General features: G+C 59.9%; 5 protein-coding genes across 5 annotated transcripts; all 5 read left to right on the top strand.

The window, feature by feature from the left end:
• Positions 1-238: 238 nt before the first annotated feature.
• Positions 239-4,954, top strand: BJ171DRAFT_187300 (Fusaric acid resistance protein-like-domain-containing protein). The gene is made up of 8 exons (XM_053106138.1): positions 239-980; positions 1,216-1,393; positions 1,746-2,076; positions 2,220-2,716; positions 2,927-3,392; positions 3,640-4,430; positions 4,585-4,636; positions 4,891-4,954. Exons 1-8 carry the CDS (start codon positions 374-376, stop codon positions 4,924-4,926), a joined length of 2,958 nt encoding a protein of 985 aa, XP_052964277.1. The 5' UTR covers positions 239-373; the 3' UTR covers positions 4,927-4,954.
• Positions 4,955-5,407: 453 nt separating this feature from the next.
• On the top strand, positions 5,408-7,969 carry BJ171DRAFT_515171 (uncharacterized protein). Its single transcript, XM_053111903.1, has 3 exons — positions 5,408-5,851; positions 6,128-7,057; positions 7,226-7,969. The coding sequence occupies exons 1-3, from the start codon at positions 5,723-5,725 to the stop codon at positions 7,523-7,525; spliced, it is 1,359 nt and encodes a 452-aa protein (XP_052964276.1). The 5' UTR covers positions 5,408-5,722; the 3' UTR covers positions 7,526-7,969.
• Positions 7,970-11,260: 3,291 nt separating this feature from the next.
• Positions 11,261-12,582, top strand: BJ171DRAFT_426759 (PUA-like domain-containing protein; the record flags this gene model as incomplete). Its single annotated transcript, XM_053107775.1, has 2 exons — positions 11,261-11,680; positions 11,953-12,582. 2 exons carry the CDS (start codon positions 11,261-11,263, stop codon positions 12,580-12,582), a joined length of 1,050 nt encoding a protein of 349 aa, XP_052964275.1.
• Positions 12,583-13,284: 702 nt separating this feature from the next.
• Positions 13,285-14,344, top strand: BJ171DRAFT_601121 (uncharacterized protein; the record flags this gene model as incomplete). Its single annotated transcript, XM_053115067.1, has 5 exons — positions 13,285-13,365; positions 13,498-13,538; positions 13,742-13,828; positions 14,010-14,099; positions 14,203-14,344. The coding sequence occupies 5 exons, from the start codon at positions 13,285-13,287 to the stop codon at positions 14,255-14,257; spliced, it is 354 nt and encodes a 117-aa protein (XP_052964274.1). The 3' UTR covers positions 14,258-14,344.
• Positions 14,345-14,768: 424 nt separating this feature from the next.
• On the top strand, positions 14,769-18,012 carry BJ171DRAFT_187251 (uncharacterized protein). The gene is made up of 3 exons (XM_053106137.1): positions 14,769-16,074; positions 16,369-17,410; positions 17,592-18,012. Exons 1-3 carry the CDS (start codon positions 14,956-14,958, stop codon positions 17,924-17,926), a joined length of 2,496 nt encoding a protein of 831 aa, XP_052964273.1. The 5' UTR covers positions 14,769-14,955; the 3' UTR covers positions 17,927-18,012.
• The last annotated feature ends 91 nt before the right edge of the window (positions 18,013-18,103 follow it).

The raw sequence follows: 18,103 nt of genomic DNA, 5'->3' as shown, positions 1-18,103 counted from the left end.
ACCCAGTAGATTTAGTGCCCGCATCCAGACGCAGCACGCATCGGCAAGAGCCGATCCTGATCCGTGCGAACAGCGCCGTGGGCGCATCCGCTCCACTCTTCTGCGACTGACAGCGGCCGCGCCGGCGTTCAGGGCCCCGGACCCGCCCCAGGGTCTGTGCGACACGCCCGGTGGCAGTGCTGCTCTCCGCCTGTCGAGCTGGCTTTTCTGTCTTGGGCCTCCTTTTGACCCGGGCGGCCTGCTCGCCTGCCTGCCTGCTCTCTATCGTCTATCCGACTGGCCACCCACAGCCCAGCCGTCTGCTGCTGCCGCCGCCTCTCGGGCAAGATACCTCTGTTCCCGCCCCCAAGCCCTCCAGCCCGACAACCGATCCATGCCGCAAGCGGCCCACAGCTCTGGCTCCGGCTCCGGCTCGACAGCCATTTCTCCATCCGAATCCACGCCACTTCTTTCGGGCTCGTCAGGGACATGGCCGATAGAGCCATACAGAGCCGTCACGGGCCTATCAAGCGCCTCCGGCTCGCTCGATCCCATCCCACCGACATCGCCTCAGCCGGCCCCGGGGAGCGGCCACCGCCCCGTGCGGTGGATCGACTATACTACCCTCGCGTACACGCTCTCGCCCAATCGAGGAGCAGCCAAATGTGCCATCACCTTCATGCTGGCGACGCTAGCGACCTTTGTTGCCAACCTCAACGAGGACCTGGGAAGTGCATCCTACCTTGTGGCCACCGCCGTGGTCTTCCTGCATCCAGCCCGCACCATCGGCTCGATGATCGAGGCTGTTCTGTGCTCGTTCCTGGGCATGACGCTGGGATACAGCGTCGCCTACGGCACGCTGGCGATGTCGGCCGTGCTCTCAGAGACCTATCCGTCTGTCCCGTGGCTGCAAAACGTCGTCGGCATCCTCAATCTCTTTCTGGTGACCTACCTGCTGGCCTTTATTCGAGCCAAGATCAACCGACCGGCAGTCTCGACGGGTAAGGCGGGAAGAATCGCAGTCCGGAGCGAGTTGACGCAGGTGGAGTTGACGCAGATGGAGTTGCGGCCTTGCGATGGGCAGTCCATCTGATATAGGCTTCCGATAAGGTCCTATTCAATGAAGTATGATCCGCTCGGTGTTCGCCCGCGAGTCGGTGGGCCAACTGATGCTGTATTTGCCCAGATCTCATCATGACACACCCTTGCCCATGCGTTTCCTTCAATCATCCACAGGTTGCACCTTTGCCCATCTCTTGACCTTCTTGACCATCACCCAGCTGCCCCACGAAAAGGCCGGGGGCAATCTCGGTGACAAGATCCACCGCATCGCGCTCTCGCTGTTCTTTGGAACGCTCATCAGCTTGTTCGGATGCTGTGCGTTCTGGCCGACGACGGCTGCAAGCTCGATTCGGTGAGTCGCCTTCACGGATCACCGCGATTCCCGGCTCGGGACCGCGAGGGAGCTCTGGCACCGATTCATCCCTGCTCGGATGACTGCAGCGCCGGTACTCTACCGGTCTTGGTCGGTGGATCGCAGCCATCATTGGGGCCATCCTCGACCCCGATAGCCAAGCGCCGCGCGGGCATTGTCTCCCAGGGTCCCTCCCCAGGGTCTTTGCCGACAGGGCTTTCTCAGGGCCTTTCTCACAGGGTCTTTGTCAACAGAGTTCCTCAGCACTGAGGAACTTGAATGTCCCCAGCATCTCCAGCCTGCCCTGTACTCACGCTGTGACTCACTGTGGCTCGCCCTACTCTCTCCGCAGCCGCGACATTCATACGACCCTGACCAACCTCCAGGCCTTCTTTGGCGTCCTCAGCAATATCTTTTCGCTTCCGTCGCATGTGTCTTCTGACGATCTGCGATTGTACCGGTCCCAGTCCGGCCGCGAGCTCATCCGACCCGATGTGACCCTGGAGATCAAGCCGGTCGAGTTTCACCACGACGAGCTGCACGAGCTCATCAAGAGTCACCAGAAGCTCCTGCTGCGACTCGAAAAGGCTCGGTTCGAGGTTGCCTTCGAGCTGTTCTCAACCATGTTTCTCCATTTCCACGAATACAAGGACATTTTTGTGACCATCGAGCGATTAACCCAGGTGAGTGTCTGCATCGCCGAGCACATCGCCGAGCACATCACCGAGCACGGAGAGCATCGTCACCACCATCATCGCCGTTAGTGCATGGTGCACTCGGGCATATACGAGCGTCGGCCCCTGATGAACGTTTGCACACCCGGCAGCACCTTGGTACTCTCAAGTCAAGCGTCGTCGCAATCGATACCCAGCTCTCGCAGAGCCAGAGCTCGGGCAAGCAAAATCCAATCCTCGAGGAATTCAAGCAGAAGATGGGGCCCTCTCTACGCCAGCTCATCGAGATCTGCCGCAAGACCCTGGCAACGGTCGAGTCTGTTCTGGATGATGGGCAGCGCCCGCTCTTCAGCGAGATCCAGACGCCGGACCTGGCGAGCGTCAACCACTTGATCCAGAGTCTGCGTGCTACCATCGAGGGCTTTGACAGAGACCAGCGCACGCTCCTGATGGAGCTCTACGAGAAGGACAACCAGGAGGTTTTTCTTGTGTACTTTCTTATCTTTACGCTGCTCGAGATTTCGACCGAGCTGGTCTTTTTGAGCGAGGGCGTATGGACCCTCTGCCAGAACATCAATGAGCGCCGACGAGTTGGCCGGATCCGTTGGATCTGGCAGAGCTGGACACTCGTGCGCGACAAAAGCTACGGGTGAGTTTGCTGACAATGAGAGCAAGCTGGTTTGGGGGATTTGGCGAGGCGGGCTGCTTGTACCGGTCACAGAGCCCGCCATTGCGTCCGCCGACATGCAGGCTCAGAGTCACTCTTGCGCTGTGCTCCGTCGCCAGTCTCGTCCGCATCCCAGCCCTGACCTGAATCGCATCTCCCGCCTGCATGTTTGCATCCTCTCCTCATCCGCAGCTGCCCACGTATTTCGCCCATCCCGTGGAAAGGTGGCCGTCACCTGCAAGCCGGCGAGACCACCGTCATGGGCATCCAGAACCCCGCTGCTCCGGGTTTCTACGGCAGTATCTGGAAGTTCTTCACCAGCCTCCGCGAGTTTGAAACCAAGTTTGCCCTCAAGACGGCCCTGACGATCGCACTGATGGCCCTGCCCTCGTATCTGGAGGCCACCCAGCTGCTCTTTTACGAATATCGCCTCAACTGGGCCCTGACTACGGCCGTGGTCGTCATCACCCCTTCGGTCGGTGGCTCCAACTCCTCGGGCATCCAGATGATCTTTGGCACGATCGTGGGAGCGGTCTGTGCCCTCACAAGCTGGGTGTTGTTTCCCAAAGAGCCTTGGGGGCTCTTTTTGGCGACGGCTATCGTGATTACGCCGTCGTTTTTCCTGTTCTTGTACGGCACGCACCCGCGAATTGGCCAGGTAAGCACGAGTGTGGTGGCCGGTGTTGATGAGTGGGGGGAGACTAGTAAGGACGGATTGGCGCTAGGCACCGGCTTTGTGCGAACGGCGGCAGCAGCAGCCGTGGTGGAAGCAACGGTTGCAAGCACCCGACTGAGCCAAGCCAACATGCACAAAGCGGTGATGGCTGCACGCGTCGTCATGCCAGATTGCTGTAATAACCATTTGGTGGCCCATCCCGTGAACCTGATCCTCTGCGGCGCTGCAGATTCTGCTCATGACATACTCGATCATCGTGCTGCACACCTACGCCTCGCCCACGGATCCGATCACCGGCAAGGACTATTCGATCTACGATATCGCCTACCGTCGCGGAGTCTCTGTCGTCGCGGGCGTGGTCATTGGCCTGCTGGTGTCGTGGTACGTCTGGCCCTATAAGGCCCGAACGGAGCTACGCAAGGAACTTTCGGGCAGCCTCTTCGACATGGCCATTCTGTATACCAAGCTTGTCGGGATCTTCGAATCCGGCCAGCCGCGGTCGGCCCCGCAAGACCTCGACCAATTCCTCGAGCAGGAGCTGTCGATCCGGCTCAAGCTCACGGAGCAGCAACTACTGCTGGCGCAAACGGCCCACGAACCGAGACTCAAGGGCGACTTTCCGGCGATTGTCTATGGCCAGATCCTGGACGCATGCAACCGCATACTGGACCGATTTGTGGCGATCCGAGCGGCGATCATGGGCTACGAACAGTTCCTGGAAACACCAAGCATTGCGGACACGGACGGCGAAGCGCACCGAGTGGCAATGATCGGCGAGATCCTGCTGACCTTCTACGTGCTCTCTGGGGCGATGATCCTGAAGGCCCCGCTGCCGCCGTTCCTGCCGAACATCGAGGCATGCCGGCAGCGGCTCATCTGCAACCTCGGCCACTCGCAGCGACAGCTGGCAGCCCCGGAATTGCGGAAGAAAAAGTCGTTTGTGGTCACGCCATCGGGGCAGCCGGACGGGACATTTTTCTTCTACTATGCCTATGTGATTGAGATGGAAAGCGTGATCAGGTGAGTTGCTTGCTGCGGCTTGGGGAGTTGTCTGGCGGGTGGCGGAGAATCGGGAGTGTGGAGAGGGGTGAGAGGAGAGCTGGTCCCCCCCCCTCGCCTCCTCTTTGCGATTTGCGGCAAAAAGTTAACTGAGCTGTCTGGCCTCGATCCGCAGCGAACTGACCCTGTTGGGCGGGCTGACCAAGAAGCTGTTCGGAGAACTCGATGTGAGTCGCGGAAACGAGAGTGTTGGATCTTGTCGATCGCGCGATGATGGAGGGAGTAGTTACGGCTGCCGTTGCAGGAGGAGTAGTAGTTGTCATGGAAGTGAAAGTGCGAGTGGAAGTGGAAGTGGCAACAGCGGCAATGTCGATGGTGGTGCGGGAGTGGTGGTGGACGAGGAAAAAAGTACCTCGCCCTGCCGGATGGTGTCTGCGACATCGGCGCTTCCTGACTCCATCTCCGTCTCGTTCTCCCGCAGTACAACCAACACATCCGCCGCGACCGACGGCCGTAGACAGCACCCTCGACCGCAGGTGGGAGCAGCCGCCAAGGCCGGACGGCGGATATTCTCACGGTCGCTGGCGCTTGCTCGGGGCTTCCGTCCTCTTCTTTCTCGCTCCGGCCGGCCCTCGCCATGTGCCCGCCGCAGCACGCCAATGAATCCGGATGTCCCTGACCCGCACGCTTTCCGCCGAGATGGCGCCGACTGGTGCCGACAATGGCTGTGGTGCCAATGGGGTCTGTCGAGTGCCTGTCAAGCGTCTGCAAAGTGTCTGTGGGGCTGCTGTGCTGGGCACTGCCATTTGCTCGCCTGGCTGTGGCCAGATTCTTCCGCAGTGCGTGTGTGCCCTGCAGCTGTGTGTGTGTGTGGGCGTGGGAGAGGAAAAACGGCGGCGGTCCCCGCCCTTGGCTCGACGGATGTTTTTCGCCGAGATTTTCCACACGCAAAGAAGGCCGGCACAGCTGCGGCAATACAAGGCTTATGGACAGCGCTTTTGGCGAGATGGCCGACCCGGAGCAGCGTATTATCCACTGGGGAGGCGGGTATAAGAACACCGGCCCACCCGCAACCCCGGGCTCGGACGGCTCAGATCGAAATCGCCCTTTTGGTCTGGCTAATCCACATCAAGCTGCGAGCTGCGTCTCATCCGCCGCCGCAAAAGACAAGCAATCGCACTACCCGGCCCTCCAACGCACTGCTGCCGTGTCTCTCCCGGGTGCTTTGATCACCAATTGCGAGCCCTGCCCCCCCCCGTTTGCCCTGCCCTATCTGCCTCTCTCTGAACCGTCTGCGTTGACTCGCGCCTGCAATGAGAATGCTCCAAGAATCCACGCTCCTGCATTGTGCTCGCTGCTCCGAGCTGTTGTTTGAGCCGAGAACGCTCCCGTGCGGAGCCTCGGTGTGCCATCCCTGCTTGATGGACGTTGTCGTGCCGCAGGTGAGAAAGTGGCCTGGCCTGTTGGCGAGGGGCGGCGGGTGTGGCTGCGGTTGGGCTTTGCGCTTGGGTTTTGCGCTTGAAGCCCCGTCGGCTTGGGTCGGTGGTGTTTTGCGGGAAGACACCACCGGCCCAACCTGTTGGCGCTTTTGGCCAACCAGCCAACATCCACATCCACATGCACATCCACATCCACATCCACATCCACATGCACATCCACACCGACACCAACACCCACACCCACACCTGCATCGCTAACGCACAGCTCTTGCCATCCAGCTCCCACAATGCGGCCAGTTGATTCCAGCGCCTTCCGTCTATGCCTGCCCAGCCCAGGGCTGCTGCGAAACCCACACCTTCCGCTCCGAGTCCCTTGACATTCTCCTCAACCAGCTGCTGCACAAACTCTATCCCGACTCGATGCGAGCCTACCAGCTCGCCGATACCGCCTTCAAGCTGGCTTCCGATGAGCAGCCCTCGTCCCGCTTCAAGCTGTGGCGGACGAACCAGCCCTCAGAGAACATCCTTGAGAAGGCTCTGGATCAGATCCAGGAGGCTCTTGCCCTTGCCCCCGGACTCCCCTTGGTGTACCTACGCCGTGCTCAGATCATGATCCGATACGCACGGTTCCAGGAGGCCCACCGTGACCTCGAGCAAGTCGGCCTTCTCAACCCAAACAACATCAAGCTGCCATCGCTCCAGAAACTGCTGGACTCGAAGCTGGAAAAGTCCGAGTCGGCGGTTGTGCCTACACTCACCTCGCTGGACGATGGCGACATTGTGCGCTCTCCGGCCGTCGGTCAGTGCCCGGACTCTTCTCACGACCATGCGTTGCCGTCGCCTCCACCCGCCCTCGAGTCTCTCACCACCGACGATCTCGAGTGCCCGTTGTGTCTCAACTTGCTGCTGGAACCCCTCACGTCGCCGTGCGGCCATACCCTCTGCCGCAACTGCTTCCTGCGGTCTCTGCTCCACTCGTGCAAATGCCCGCTGTGCCGGAGGAGCCTGCCGGACTCGACCTTCTTCCGAGAGCAGCCGACGAACCAGATCCTGGGATACCTGCTGAACGGGCTGTTCCAGAGCGCAACCGCAAGCCGACGCGAAATCGAAGACCGGATCCACCACGGCAACATTGTTCCGTTGTTTGTGTGCTGCTCGATCCCGCAAGGACAGTCACACGCCTTCCACATCTTCGAGCCGAGATACCGGGTAAGTGGGTGCACCGTCGATAGGCAAGTGTCTGCGAGGGCGAGCAGCGTGGAGTGGTAGTGTTGCAGATGAGAAGAGTGATGTTGGCGGGGCCACGGAGTCGTTCCTGCCCAGATGCCGCGCTCTCCATGCTCCAGTGCTCACTCTGCACTCATCTCATCCATCCAGGCCATGGTCAAGCATCTGATAGAGACCGACTCGGCCTTTGGTGTCATTGGCTCGTTCACGATTCCAAGCGATCCGCGGTCCGGCCCCATGCCCGTGGGAACGCTCGCCCGCATCAGCCGTTGCCGAACGATCCACAACTCGCTGGCGATGACACCCAAGGGCAACCTGCCCCGATATGCCATCATGGTCGAAGGACTGTCGTACTTTCAGATCCTGGGCGTCAAGATGCATCCGGACGGCTACCTCCTGGCGCACATCGAGATGATTGACGGCGACAATGTCGTCCACACAGTCGCGTAGGAGCAATGGAGACGATGGCCTCATCATGGCAACTGACTTTGGCGCCGCCACGATCGTCTCACGTCACTCGACGCACGACTAGCTGCCGGGGCCGTAATGAAGGAGCCAGGGCCCTGGCGATCGAGCCGCCTGGTCGGCACGCTGCTTGCGCGTGCTTGGTCGTCCCTCCTACCCTCCCCATATTCCCTCCCGATCGCATTTCGAGTCTGCCGTGCCTCGGTCGCTGGTATCGACACCACATGCCTCACACAGGCGGCGACCCCTCTCTCTGTCTCTTTATTTCTGGCTGCGGCCGACCCATATCCTCATTGCCAGTGTCATCCTCCGCCGACCTTGCTTGAAGCATGATTTTTGAAAGCCGACAGTGTATCGTCTGGCTTTGTTTTGTAACAACTATATAGCGTGCTGAAAACAACAACGATGAATACATCGTCTCTTGAACAATAACACGCCGCGGCCGGATCGTATCGTATCGTATCGACCCGCATCATACACTCATTTCCTTGAGCTCTCTTATCGGCCAAACCCCGCCACTGCAGCGCAAACGCCGATCGATACCGCCCATCCGAGTGATAGATCGATACAGCCCATCCAGGTGGCCGACTGGCACCATTCAATCCAGAGTCTCGTTTCAGTTCCGGCGGGTTGAGTCCCCTTCCCTTCACACACACTCCCAGACTCTGGTGTCCCGGCCGCCTGGTCTCTGGCGAGGCCATACCCCTGCCCAACCAACCAACCGTATCAACCCCGGCACATGCAGAGTGTCTCTTGGCTGGGATGCGGCTCGGGCAGTCAGCGCCTTCGCCCGGTCACGGGATGCACACACACACATAGCGTTTTTTCCGCTCAGCTGGTTTCTCCGCGAAGCGGGCCCAAAGCTCGCCCGCTCCTTCGCCCTGGACATGCACCAAAACACCCCTCCCAAGCACCTCAGGGCCGTCTGCAGGGCCATCTGCAGGGCCTGTTGCCCATGCAGACAGCTGCAGGTGGCGACGGTTGTGGGTCGGATGCTCTGCAGCCACATCCCTCCGTCCTCTCGCCATCAAGACGTCGCCGCCATCGACCCGCCATCGGCAGAACGCAACACATCCGAGACGAGTTTGTCCGGAGCGAGGGGATTCTTCCGCAGAACGAGCCACAAAACCAAAGGCGTTCCGCATTGGCAAGTTGCAGCAACTGAGAAGGCAAAAGCAGCGGGATAAGTATCGGCAATTGAATAAGCATCGGTAAGCAGTTGATAAGGGCAGAGCCGGCGGCGCATCGCTGGCCGAGGCAGGCAAGCCCAAAACACCCGTATCCGGCTCGCTGATCCGTCTGTGCTTGAGTATCTGCTCGGCCGACTTGTTTATAAGTTTGTCCTTCATCGGTCAGTCTCTGCTGCTGCTCTCGCCCTCACCCTCGCCCTCCCGGTCTGCCTCAATCTGCCGCGGGTATCCCAGCAGCCAGCCAAGCCAAGCCAGCGAGCGATCCGCACTGTGTGGCCCGATGCTGCAAGACAGAGCCGCAGAGCATACCGAGTCTGCGGGCACCCGCCCACGACCATCCGCTGGTTCATCCGCCGAACCGATTTCTCCCTGCTGGCCATCGGATTTCCTCCCCTTTCCTCGACTCGACGACCCCGACCGGACGATTTCGGCGGCGCAACGACTCTGCCGGTGAAATCGCAGCGGCCGCGAGGCATTGACGAGTAAGTATCCAAGTGAGAAAACCGGTACGTCTCCAGCGAGAGGACTGGTACGTCTCCAGCGAGAGGACGAGCATCCCACGCAGTGCCTTCCATTGCCCTGAGCGGCATCGCAGCGGCATCGAGCGACGACGGCGGATCGAGTGCCCAAAGACAGCCCCGCAAAAGCCTTTGGCGATCGAGTGCGAATCACAACTCCCGACACAACCCCCGACACAACCCACCCACGACATCACCCGCCAGGAGTTAGTGCTGCTTATGATTGCGGCTCAATGGCCTTGGGCAATCCTTTCTCCGGATCGCCCTCTCTGGAAGGTCCTCGCTCTGGATCGTCCTCGCCCTGGATCGCTCCTGCTCGGCAGTCGTTGTCTCCTTCGGCGAAACTGCTGGTCATGAGCGCCTTGTGTCTCTCGCTGCCGTCCTCGCTCGCTCGCTGCCTCGCTGCCCACCAGCCCATCTGTTCGCTCTGCTTTTGTTACTGTCGCTGCTCTTGTCGCCGTCGCTCGTCCTCTGCTGTCTCTTGCCGTCGATCGTCCTCGACTGCTACCGCTATCGGCCGCCCTCTCCGCTTAACCACTCTCGGACCCTCAATCTGACCGCTGCATATATCCACGCCCCAGGCTCTGTCCATCCACCGAGCCCCGGCCGCTGCGTCGCTCTCGCCTTTCCCCAGGCCATCCAGCACCAGCCTTCCGCTCTCCAAATGCAACCCGAGTTGCCGCCGCCGGCTCCATCGTTCGTCCAGCCTCTCTTCACCTGCCCAGCCTGCAACGAGCTCCTATGCGACCCGCTGACCCTGCCGTGTGGGCGCTCGATTTGCTTGACCTGCCTACCACACCAAGAAATCCGCGATCAGGTATGTCCTGGCCACAGCCCAAGCACGGGTCCAGCAGCCGAAGCACCCTCCCCCCGACTGCATCGGAGCCAGGCCCCTCGTCCTCGGCCGAGGTCGACATCAGCACCATCTGTCGGCCTCGCTGCACCGACCTCGTTGTACTGGCCTCGTTGCATTGGATGGGATGTCTCCTTTTCGTCCCGTTGGTAGTCCAACAAACATCCACTGCCATTCGGCCACCAACCCATCTCGAGCGACCAATCGCTCACCAGTTCGCACCGCCATTGTCCAGTAAGCCCCGCTAACCCGCAGTTCCCTCCCTCTGGAACGTCTCTCCGTCGACTTGGCAACGTGAACCATCATGGACCTATGTAAACGAACTACCATTACCATCGGCTGCCATTGGCTGCCATCGGCAAACTCGGACTCGACACTCCAACCCCTGGTGTCGCCTCGGATGGGACCGCTTTCCTCCAACCAGGAACTAGCCTCCGCCTCAACCAGCCCTTCAGAAGTGCTCTCCAACTTCCAGTTTTACCAGTGCCCCTGCACCGAATGTGGACGGCGCCACTGCTACCGCCGGGAAAAGCCCGATGTCCTCGTCAATCAGTATCTGCACCAGCTCTATCCAAAACAAGCCGGCGTATACAAAGCCGCCACGGGCTCGGAGCACACCTCCGAGCTGCCGCTGTCCTTCTCCTCGTGGAAGCTATCGCCCTTTCTGCCTGCCGACATGGCCAACACCGGAGCCGCTCTCAAGCTCCTGCAAATCTACACCGAATGCATTGCCCAGGGCCTGTTCCTCCAGGTCCTGTACCTGAAACGGGCGCAGCTATACATGATGCGCAACCAACTGCTGGAGGCCCTCGCCGACATCCAGGTGGCCATCGCCCTCAACCCAGCTAACGGCCGGGGCCATGCCCTGCTGAACGAGCTCGGCAGTCAAATGCAGTTCCGGTCCCAGAATCCTATCCCGTCCCCCAATCTCACCAACCGACACTCGGAGAGCACTCTACTGGCCTCCACCGGGACCGAGGTCTCGTCCATGCACACAGCAGCGTCGTTCGACCCCACATCGCTTGGATATGCCAAGACGGAAATCCAGAATCTGGCCCCGCCAACCGAAACCATGCCTCGCTCTGCAATATCCGGCGATGGTACGGGTGCGGTCACTCTGCCGGCTGCCTTCGAGCAGCTCAATCTCTCGGCATGGCCGATGTGCCCAGAAGCCCAAGTCCAGCTCCATGCCGCCCTGGCGGCACGTCAGGAGCCGCCGCCGCCGATCGACCCCGATCTCGCAGAATTGCAGTGCTCGCTGTGCATGAACACTCTGCTCGAGCCCGTCACGACGCCATGTGGCCACACCTGGTGCCGGTCGTGCGTGCTGCAGACCGTCGACCACCGCCTCAGCTGCCCGCTCTGCCGCACCGACTTGCCCGGCTGGAGCTACTTTTCTGGCCGCCCGTCCAACAGCATCCTCACCCAGATCCTGGAGAGGTACCACGCAGAAGAGTACCGGAGCCGTCGCATGGCGCACGAGGCCGTGAAGGAACAGGAAGTCATCCCGATCTTTGTGTGTACGGTTCTCTGTCCCGGCGAGGGGCAGGGCCTGCATATCCACGAGCCCAAGTACCGGGTAAGTGTCTGGGAGATGCAGCCGGGACTCGGCGAGTGCAGAGACTACTGGCGGTAACAATGTTACCGTCACCACCACTATGTGCCAAGTCTACCACGATGCCATTTTGCTCATCGGCGCACCACTTGTGATGGGGGCACGGCCTGCATATGGCAAGAACAGGGACAGCACCACAATCATTTCCAAATGGGTGGCACCGGCACTCGCCCTAACTCCTGCTATTTGTATTGTGCTCCTCATCCCAACCGCTCACCATTCCCGCCCATCTTCAGCTCATGATCAAGCGCGTGATGGAAACCACGAAAAAGTTCGGCGTCATTCCTCCGTCGGCACGGCCGTATGTCGGCACCCTGGTTGACGTGCTCCACTGTCGTCCCGTGCAAGGATCTGACCTGGCGCAAACCCCAGAAGGACCGCAGCCCCGTCTGGTCGTCATGGTCACGGGCATCCACCGCTTTCGTATTCTTGAATGCGTGAACCACCCTGATGGATACCACATGGCTCGCATCGAGCGCTTCGATGACCTGGACATTGAGGACGAAATCGCAGGCGAATCGCCCGAGGCAGGCACGCCCTCAGTCACGACCCAGGTGATGCGCAACTACTCGAGCGCGCACGGCGGGCAGCCTTCACATGTCAACGATGCCGAGATCGTGCGCCTGCATCTCGAAACGACCCGCACGTTTGTGCAGAACCTGCGGCAGTATCTACCGCCGAGCCAACTCGCGCAGTTTGACCGTCAGTATGGCCCAATCCCTTCCGAGATTGCCGATCTGTCCTTTTGGATCACCCAGATCATGCCCTTCAGTCAGCAGATCAAGTATACCCTTCTCACCTGCCAACGGCCGTTCAAGCGGCTGGCGATGATTGTCGCATGCGTCGAACAGGCCGCCAACGGCTAACGGCTCTTCCTGGCCTCTAGAAATGGCCCGACCCCCAAGCACTCGTGATTCTCCCGCACTGCGTTTTGTGCCTGCGCCATTCGCTCAACCGTCTCCCACTCCTCTGTTCCACGGTCCAATCTCACCACTCTCTCGCCCTACACACATTACGCACACCTGCGCACCCTGCCCTTCTCCCACGCTATGTATATTGTAACGATGTCTGTTTGTCTAGCGAGTATCCTCTATCGGATCGTCTCTGCTTCCCTTGATCTCCAACCTCTGCCTGTACACATCCACATCCACATCCACATCCACATCCACATCCACACACACATGCACTTGTCTACTGTATCCACTGCCCTGCTCTCAGTCATCCCATCGAATACAGCTGCATTGGCCCTGGCATTGACATTCGCAGGGGGCCCAGTGGCGTGGAGATTCCAGCGGCGATGTGCATGATTCTGTTTCGGTCGTGATTCTGATATCGAGAAATCTCTCCAGAAACGGTTCAATCAGCGCTGCCTCTGAAAATCTTGCGATCCCAGGATTGGCGAAGATCCAAGAGGCCAACCTGGGATCCCTCGCGCTTTCTCACACACTCTCTTTGTTCCTCTCACCCTTCAAAGGATCCAATTCCTCAGTCCCCCTCCCACTCCCACTCCTCCTCTTCTTCGTCCCTACAACCCCCCCGAATCGCCAAGAAGCCTTGATACTTGCAGAATGAGTGCAGCTACCCAGCCCCGAAGCACACAGAGCAGCGCAAGCAAGCGAGCCGAGCAGGCTTTTGAGCGGCTCGTCAAGGTAACAATCTGGAGCTGACCAGCAGAAACCAAGCAACATTGTCGAGTGCGATGCCACCAAAGAAATGGACCCAAACACGCGGACAAGTCTCTTGCTCTCTCACATTGCTTCCCGCTCCTGATTTCCATCCAGGAAGAAAATCGCTTGTCGCATCAGAAAGAAGCTGACCGCAGGTCTGTCCAAAACCTGGACCTATTTGTGACGAGACATCGACAGGCACAGCGACGACGATGGGTGTGCTCGTCACGATTGCTTCTGCGAGTTTCTGTCGTGCTGGCAGCCAATGACACCTGATGGCAGCCGATGGCATCGAACGCGACCATGTCTGCGACAAGCTGCTTCCACTGCCTCTGTTGCTCACTGCAATACTATGCAGGCAGCGAGTGATTGCCTTTGTCGCCAAGTGGCAAGACAACGCCATGATGATATCCTGGAAGAGCGATATCCGCCGGCTGCAAGAAGAGTAAGTCGTCGTGGATGGCGGGATTAGGAAACATCGGCACAAATGGCGCTGGGCGAGAAAATCCGTTCAAGCATCCGCGACGGAGTGGTCCTCCTTTCCTCGTCCGTGTTTTGCAGCTCCATGCCGAAAATGCTCACGCGGCATCGGCCTGCATTCCCACCTCCGTCCTCACTCGAAACAGAACCCGAGAAGAGATCATGTTGGCAAACAAGGAAATGATCGATCTCCGCAGAGCTGAGCTGCGCGAGCTGCTGGAGCGCGATCGTGAAGAGTAAGGAGAGTGCATGCGAGCCCCGATATCAACGGCGAGGCCGCGCCAAGGCTGTGATTGTGGATGTGACCTCTGACGACTGCACCCATTGACGCACCGACAGCTACCTCAAGGAGTTGGATACACTCAAACTCTCCTTCCACCACGACCGCATCTGAGCGGAGCATGGATCAAGTCGACCAGACGCACTGCAAAGCGATAGCGAATGGGGGCGGACCGGATGGAGCGGATCGCGAATATACAGTCAATCCAGAAACCCCGGAACAGTGCCTGTCATCTCTGGTACCAGCAGCCCCTGTGGCTGGTCGCGCGACTGTTTCTAGTCCTGGTTGATCATTGCTTCGTTTTAGTTGGTTGGGAAGCGTGGTCTCGAATGCACTCGTCGATCTCGTGGCGATGCCGGAGCGTGGCGCTGCAGACAGAACCACACGGCTCGATCCGGCTCGACTGTCCGAAATCGGACTTGACACACACACACACGAGCGCTGATTGGCTGTATTGGTGCAACCGGACACAAGCGTCGCACGGCGGTGTTGGCGTCTCGGCCAGCTTGAGCCGGCCACACAGACAGCGGCGCAACCACACACACACAAAGGTCAAGCCACGCTATTTTTTTCTTCCGCGCCCGCCGCCCTTTGGCGTCGCCGATCCTCCTGTCCTGCGGGCAAGCCCGGCCTTTGCATGCCATCTCCTGCGCTTGCATGCCTTTTCCTGCGCTCGCTCGCCATCCGCATCCCCGTCGCTCTCCCCCGCCTGCGCTCTCGGCCTCCCTCGATCGGGCCTGCTGCCGTCTGCCTCTGTCTGCCTCTGTCCGTGTGTCTCTGTCTCGCCAGGCCGCCGTCCTCTCCCTGCCGCAATGAACCAGCAGTCGGAACTGCCCCAGCCTCCCGTCGCCAAGCACCATGTTGATGCCGGCGATAAGGCCGACTCCAAGTTCTTCGACACTGCATCGCTGGCCAGCTCCATCTCCTCCAACGTCTCCTCGGCCCTGAGCTCCCTCAAGGACCTGTCGTCGTCCTTCACCCAGGTGGACCTGACCGCCTCCATGGCTGCCCCCTCCAACGCCGATCACGTCGCCGCCCATGTCAAGGCCCAGCTCTACGGCGAGAAGAAGGCCAAGCTCTCGTCCCTGCTCCAGGAGACCAGGCTCCTTCTGGAGGAGGTCCGGCCCAGCACCAGCCCGTATGTCGTCCGGTATCCGACCGCCTCGCTCCCCGCCAGGACCGAGACGAGCCGACGCTCGTCCATGATCGTGGACAGCGGCTCGCCTTCGCTGTCGACATCCCCGCAGCGGGCGCCGACCCCGACCATGTCTGCGTCGGTCTCCCACTCGCGAGTCCTGGTTCCAAAGGACCCCCTGCGAGTGCTGCAGCTCGACCTCAAGAATTACTCGTACAACCCCGACTCGCTCAGCACCGCCGACATCACCCTCATCTCGCAGCTGCTCGACGTCAAGTTCAAGGAGTCGCTCGCCCATCTCGAAAAGCTCCACAACCGTATCACCGACACTCGCTCCAAAGTGCTGGTCACCGGCGATCTCAACGCCGGCAAGAGCACCTTTGTCAACGCCGTTCTGCGCCGCGAGGTCGTGCCGGACGACCAGCAGCCCTGCACCGCCCTGTTTTGCGAGGTCGTCGATGCAGAGCAGAACGACGGCATCGAGGAGGTCCACGGCATCCACGATCCCGAAGGCTACAACCGCCTGGACTCGACCACCTTTACCCGCCTGGACATTCGCCATCTGCGCGACACTGTCGAGGAGAATGAGGAGAACTTTGAGCTGCTCAAGGTCTATTGCCGCGACAACCGGCACAAGGACCACACCCTGCTCCACAACGGCATCGTCGACATTTCGCTGATCGACTCGCCCGGCCTCAACATCGACACCACCAAGACCACGGCGCTGTTTGCACAGCAGGAGGAGATTGACGTTGTCGTCTTTGTCGTTAATGCCGAAAACCACTTCACGCTCTCGGTACGTGTAGAGGAGTGCAGCTGCCTGGGGAGGAAGCTGCCTGGCACGGCTGCTGCAGGATGAGCATCATCTCCGACACACCGAGTCAGTCCATCTCGGCAACGACCGATCGCTGCTGGGCTGCCTTTCAGTCGCCGCTTCAGGGACTAATCGCACCATTTCTCTCCATAACCTTTCGATCGCACTGCAATTGCTCTGGACACCGTCTGCGATTGCCCGGCCCCCTCGACTCTCCACATCCTGTGGGTATGATCTGGCATCGCCTTGCCTTTGCTGTATCATCGTGGATCTCAGGGCCGCGAGTTCCTGCAGACCGCCGGCAAGGAAAAGGCCTACATCTTCATCGTCGTCAACAAGTTCGACACCATCCGTCGGGCCGAGCGCTGCCGAAGCGAAATCCTCGAGCAGATCCGCCAAATCTCCCCCAACACCTTCAGCGACGCCTCGTCGCTGGTGCACTTTGTCAGTGCCCGCCAGACCCTGCAACACGATCTCGAGAAGCAGAAGGCGCTCGAGGACGCTGCCTCGGGCAAGGTCCATGAGCCGATCGTCGCGGAGCCTGCCAAATACAAGAACACATCCCTGGACGACTTTGTGCGTCTGGAAGAGTGCCTCCGATCCTTCATTCTCGACAAGCGTGCGCGCTCCAAACTGGCACCGGCCAAGATCTACCTGCATAACCTCCTCGCCGACGTCCGCAAGATCTCGGCCTTCAACAACGATCAGGCCGAGGAGACCTTCAACTCGCTCGCCCACGAGATGGACGTCAATCTGCCGTCGTACGAAATGATGAAGGGTATCAAGGAAAAATACTTTGACGACGTCGACAAGGTGATCGAGGACGCCGGCAGCCAGGTCGAGGCCTACTGCGAGAAGCAGCTCTCTGGCCTCGCCGAGGACCTCGAGTCCTACACCGACGAGCTCGAGTGGAACGGCATCGTGTATATGTGGCAGTATGCCCGCGACCTGCGCAACATGATCTACAAACTCGCCACCCACCGCATCAAGAAGGCTGAGGAGTTTGCCAGCAAGAGCGCCCTCAGCTGCATCCAGGAGATCCAGAAGCTGGCGGCCGAGTGCATGGACCAGCCGCCCAAGATCGATCTTGGCGTCGTCACCAGTGCCTTTGATGGCGAGCTGAACGACGACAAGATCAAGACCCTGCCGCTGGAGCTGGACGACTTTTTCGATCTGCGCGACAAGCTGGACATTGCCCAGTCGTACGTGCCCGGCGTGGGCATGGCCCTCGGTGGCCTGATCGGATACAAGGCTGGCCTCAAGCTGGCGGGCAACCCGAGTCTGGCCAAGCTGCTGTTTGCGGGTCTTGGCGTTGCAGGTCGGTGTCGGGTGGGCTCGGTGGTCGTGGTGGCGTTTCTGCTGACGTTGGCAATCGGATGACGTGACTGTTGATGTTGGCTACGGGGGATGTGTTGGCTCCGACGGCGGCACACGCGGGGGTAGCATTGCATTGAGCCTGTCGACTCGCTGATTCTAACCTGCTTTGCCACCACCCACAGGCGTTGGCTTGATCGCCTACAGCCTTTCGGACGTCAAGGCGACCGTCCAGAATCAAGTCCGCACCAAGATGGTCGAGCACCTCGAGCGCACCCGCTTTGCCGAGACCAACAAGACCCGCATCGCCAAAACCTTTAGACGGGTCCTGCGTCTGGCCATGTACCAGTTCCAGAACCAGTTCCTCAAGGATCTGGAGGAACGCACCCAGAAGCTCTCGCAGCAGCGCCAGCGCAAGGAGACCGCCAACGAGACCGTGTCGTTCTTCCACTCGGTCATCAAGCACGTCAAGCGAATCGAGGAGGCCCTGGACCAAATCGATCTCGAGGACAAGTTGTAAGCGGCTGCTGCCCCTCTCTCCCAAGACAAGGGCTGTGGCGAACCGAGCCTCTCGCCCTCTATCGATTTCTTCCGCTGCACACTTTATTCCGATTTCCTCGCTCTATCTCCACAAGAAACCACCACGGTGCCGCCACTGCATTTTATTACCTTAGCTCGCCCTCATCCGATCATGTCG

The sequence above is a fragment of the Polychytrium aggregatum genome (assembly GCF_025602895.1).
Source record: "Polychytrium aggregatum strain JEL109 chromosome Unknown BJ171scaffold_33, whole genome shotgun sequence".
NCBI classification, from domain to species: domain Eukaryota; kingdom Fungi; phylum Chytridiomycota; class Chytridiomycetes; order Polychytriales; genus Polychytrium; species Polychytrium aggregatum.
Note: the sequence above shows the minus strand (reverse complement) of the source record. Positions and strands in the feature narration are given on the sequence as shown.

Excerpts from the sequence above, each read along its gene's own strand:
- BJ171DRAFT_187300 (XM_053106138.1), top strand. The coding sequence starts at position 374 with ATGCCGCAAGCGGCCCACAGCTCTGGCTCCGGCTCCGGCTCGACAGCC. Across the intron at positions 2,717-2,926 it reads GTGCGCGACAAAAGCTACGG|CTGCCCACGTATTTCGCCCA; the intron begins GTGAGTTTGCTG and ends CCTCATCCGCAG. Across the intron at positions 3,393-3,639 it reads CGCACCCGCGAATTGGCCAG|ATTCTGCTCATGACATACTC; the intron begins GTAAGCACGAGT and ends GCGGCGCTGCAG.
- BJ171DRAFT_515171 (XM_053111903.1), top strand. The coding sequence starts at position 5,723 with ATGAGAATGCTCCAAGAATCCACGCTCCTGCATTGTGCTCGCTGCTCC. Across the intron at positions 5,852-6,127 it reads TGGACGTTGTCGTGCCGCAG|CTCCCACAATGCGGCCAGTT; the intron begins GTGAGAAAGTGG and ends CTTGCCATCCAG. Across the intron at positions 7,058-7,225 it reads TCTTCGAGCCGAGATACCGG|GCCATGGTCAAGCATCTGAT; the intron begins GTAAGTGGGTGC and ends TCATCCATCCAG.
- BJ171DRAFT_187251 (XM_053106137.1), top strand. The coding sequence starts at position 14,956 with ATGAACCAGCAGTCGGAACTGCCCCAGCCTCCCGTCGCCAAGCACCAT. Across the intron at positions 16,075-16,368 it reads AAAACCACTTCACGCTCTCG|GGCCGCGAGTTCCTGCAGAC; the intron begins GTACGTGTAGAG and ends CGTGGATCTCAG. Across the intron at positions 17,411-17,591 it reads TGCGGGTCTTGGCGTTGCAG|GCGTTGGCTTGATCGCCTAC; the intron begins GTCGGTGTCGGG and ends CACCACCCACAG.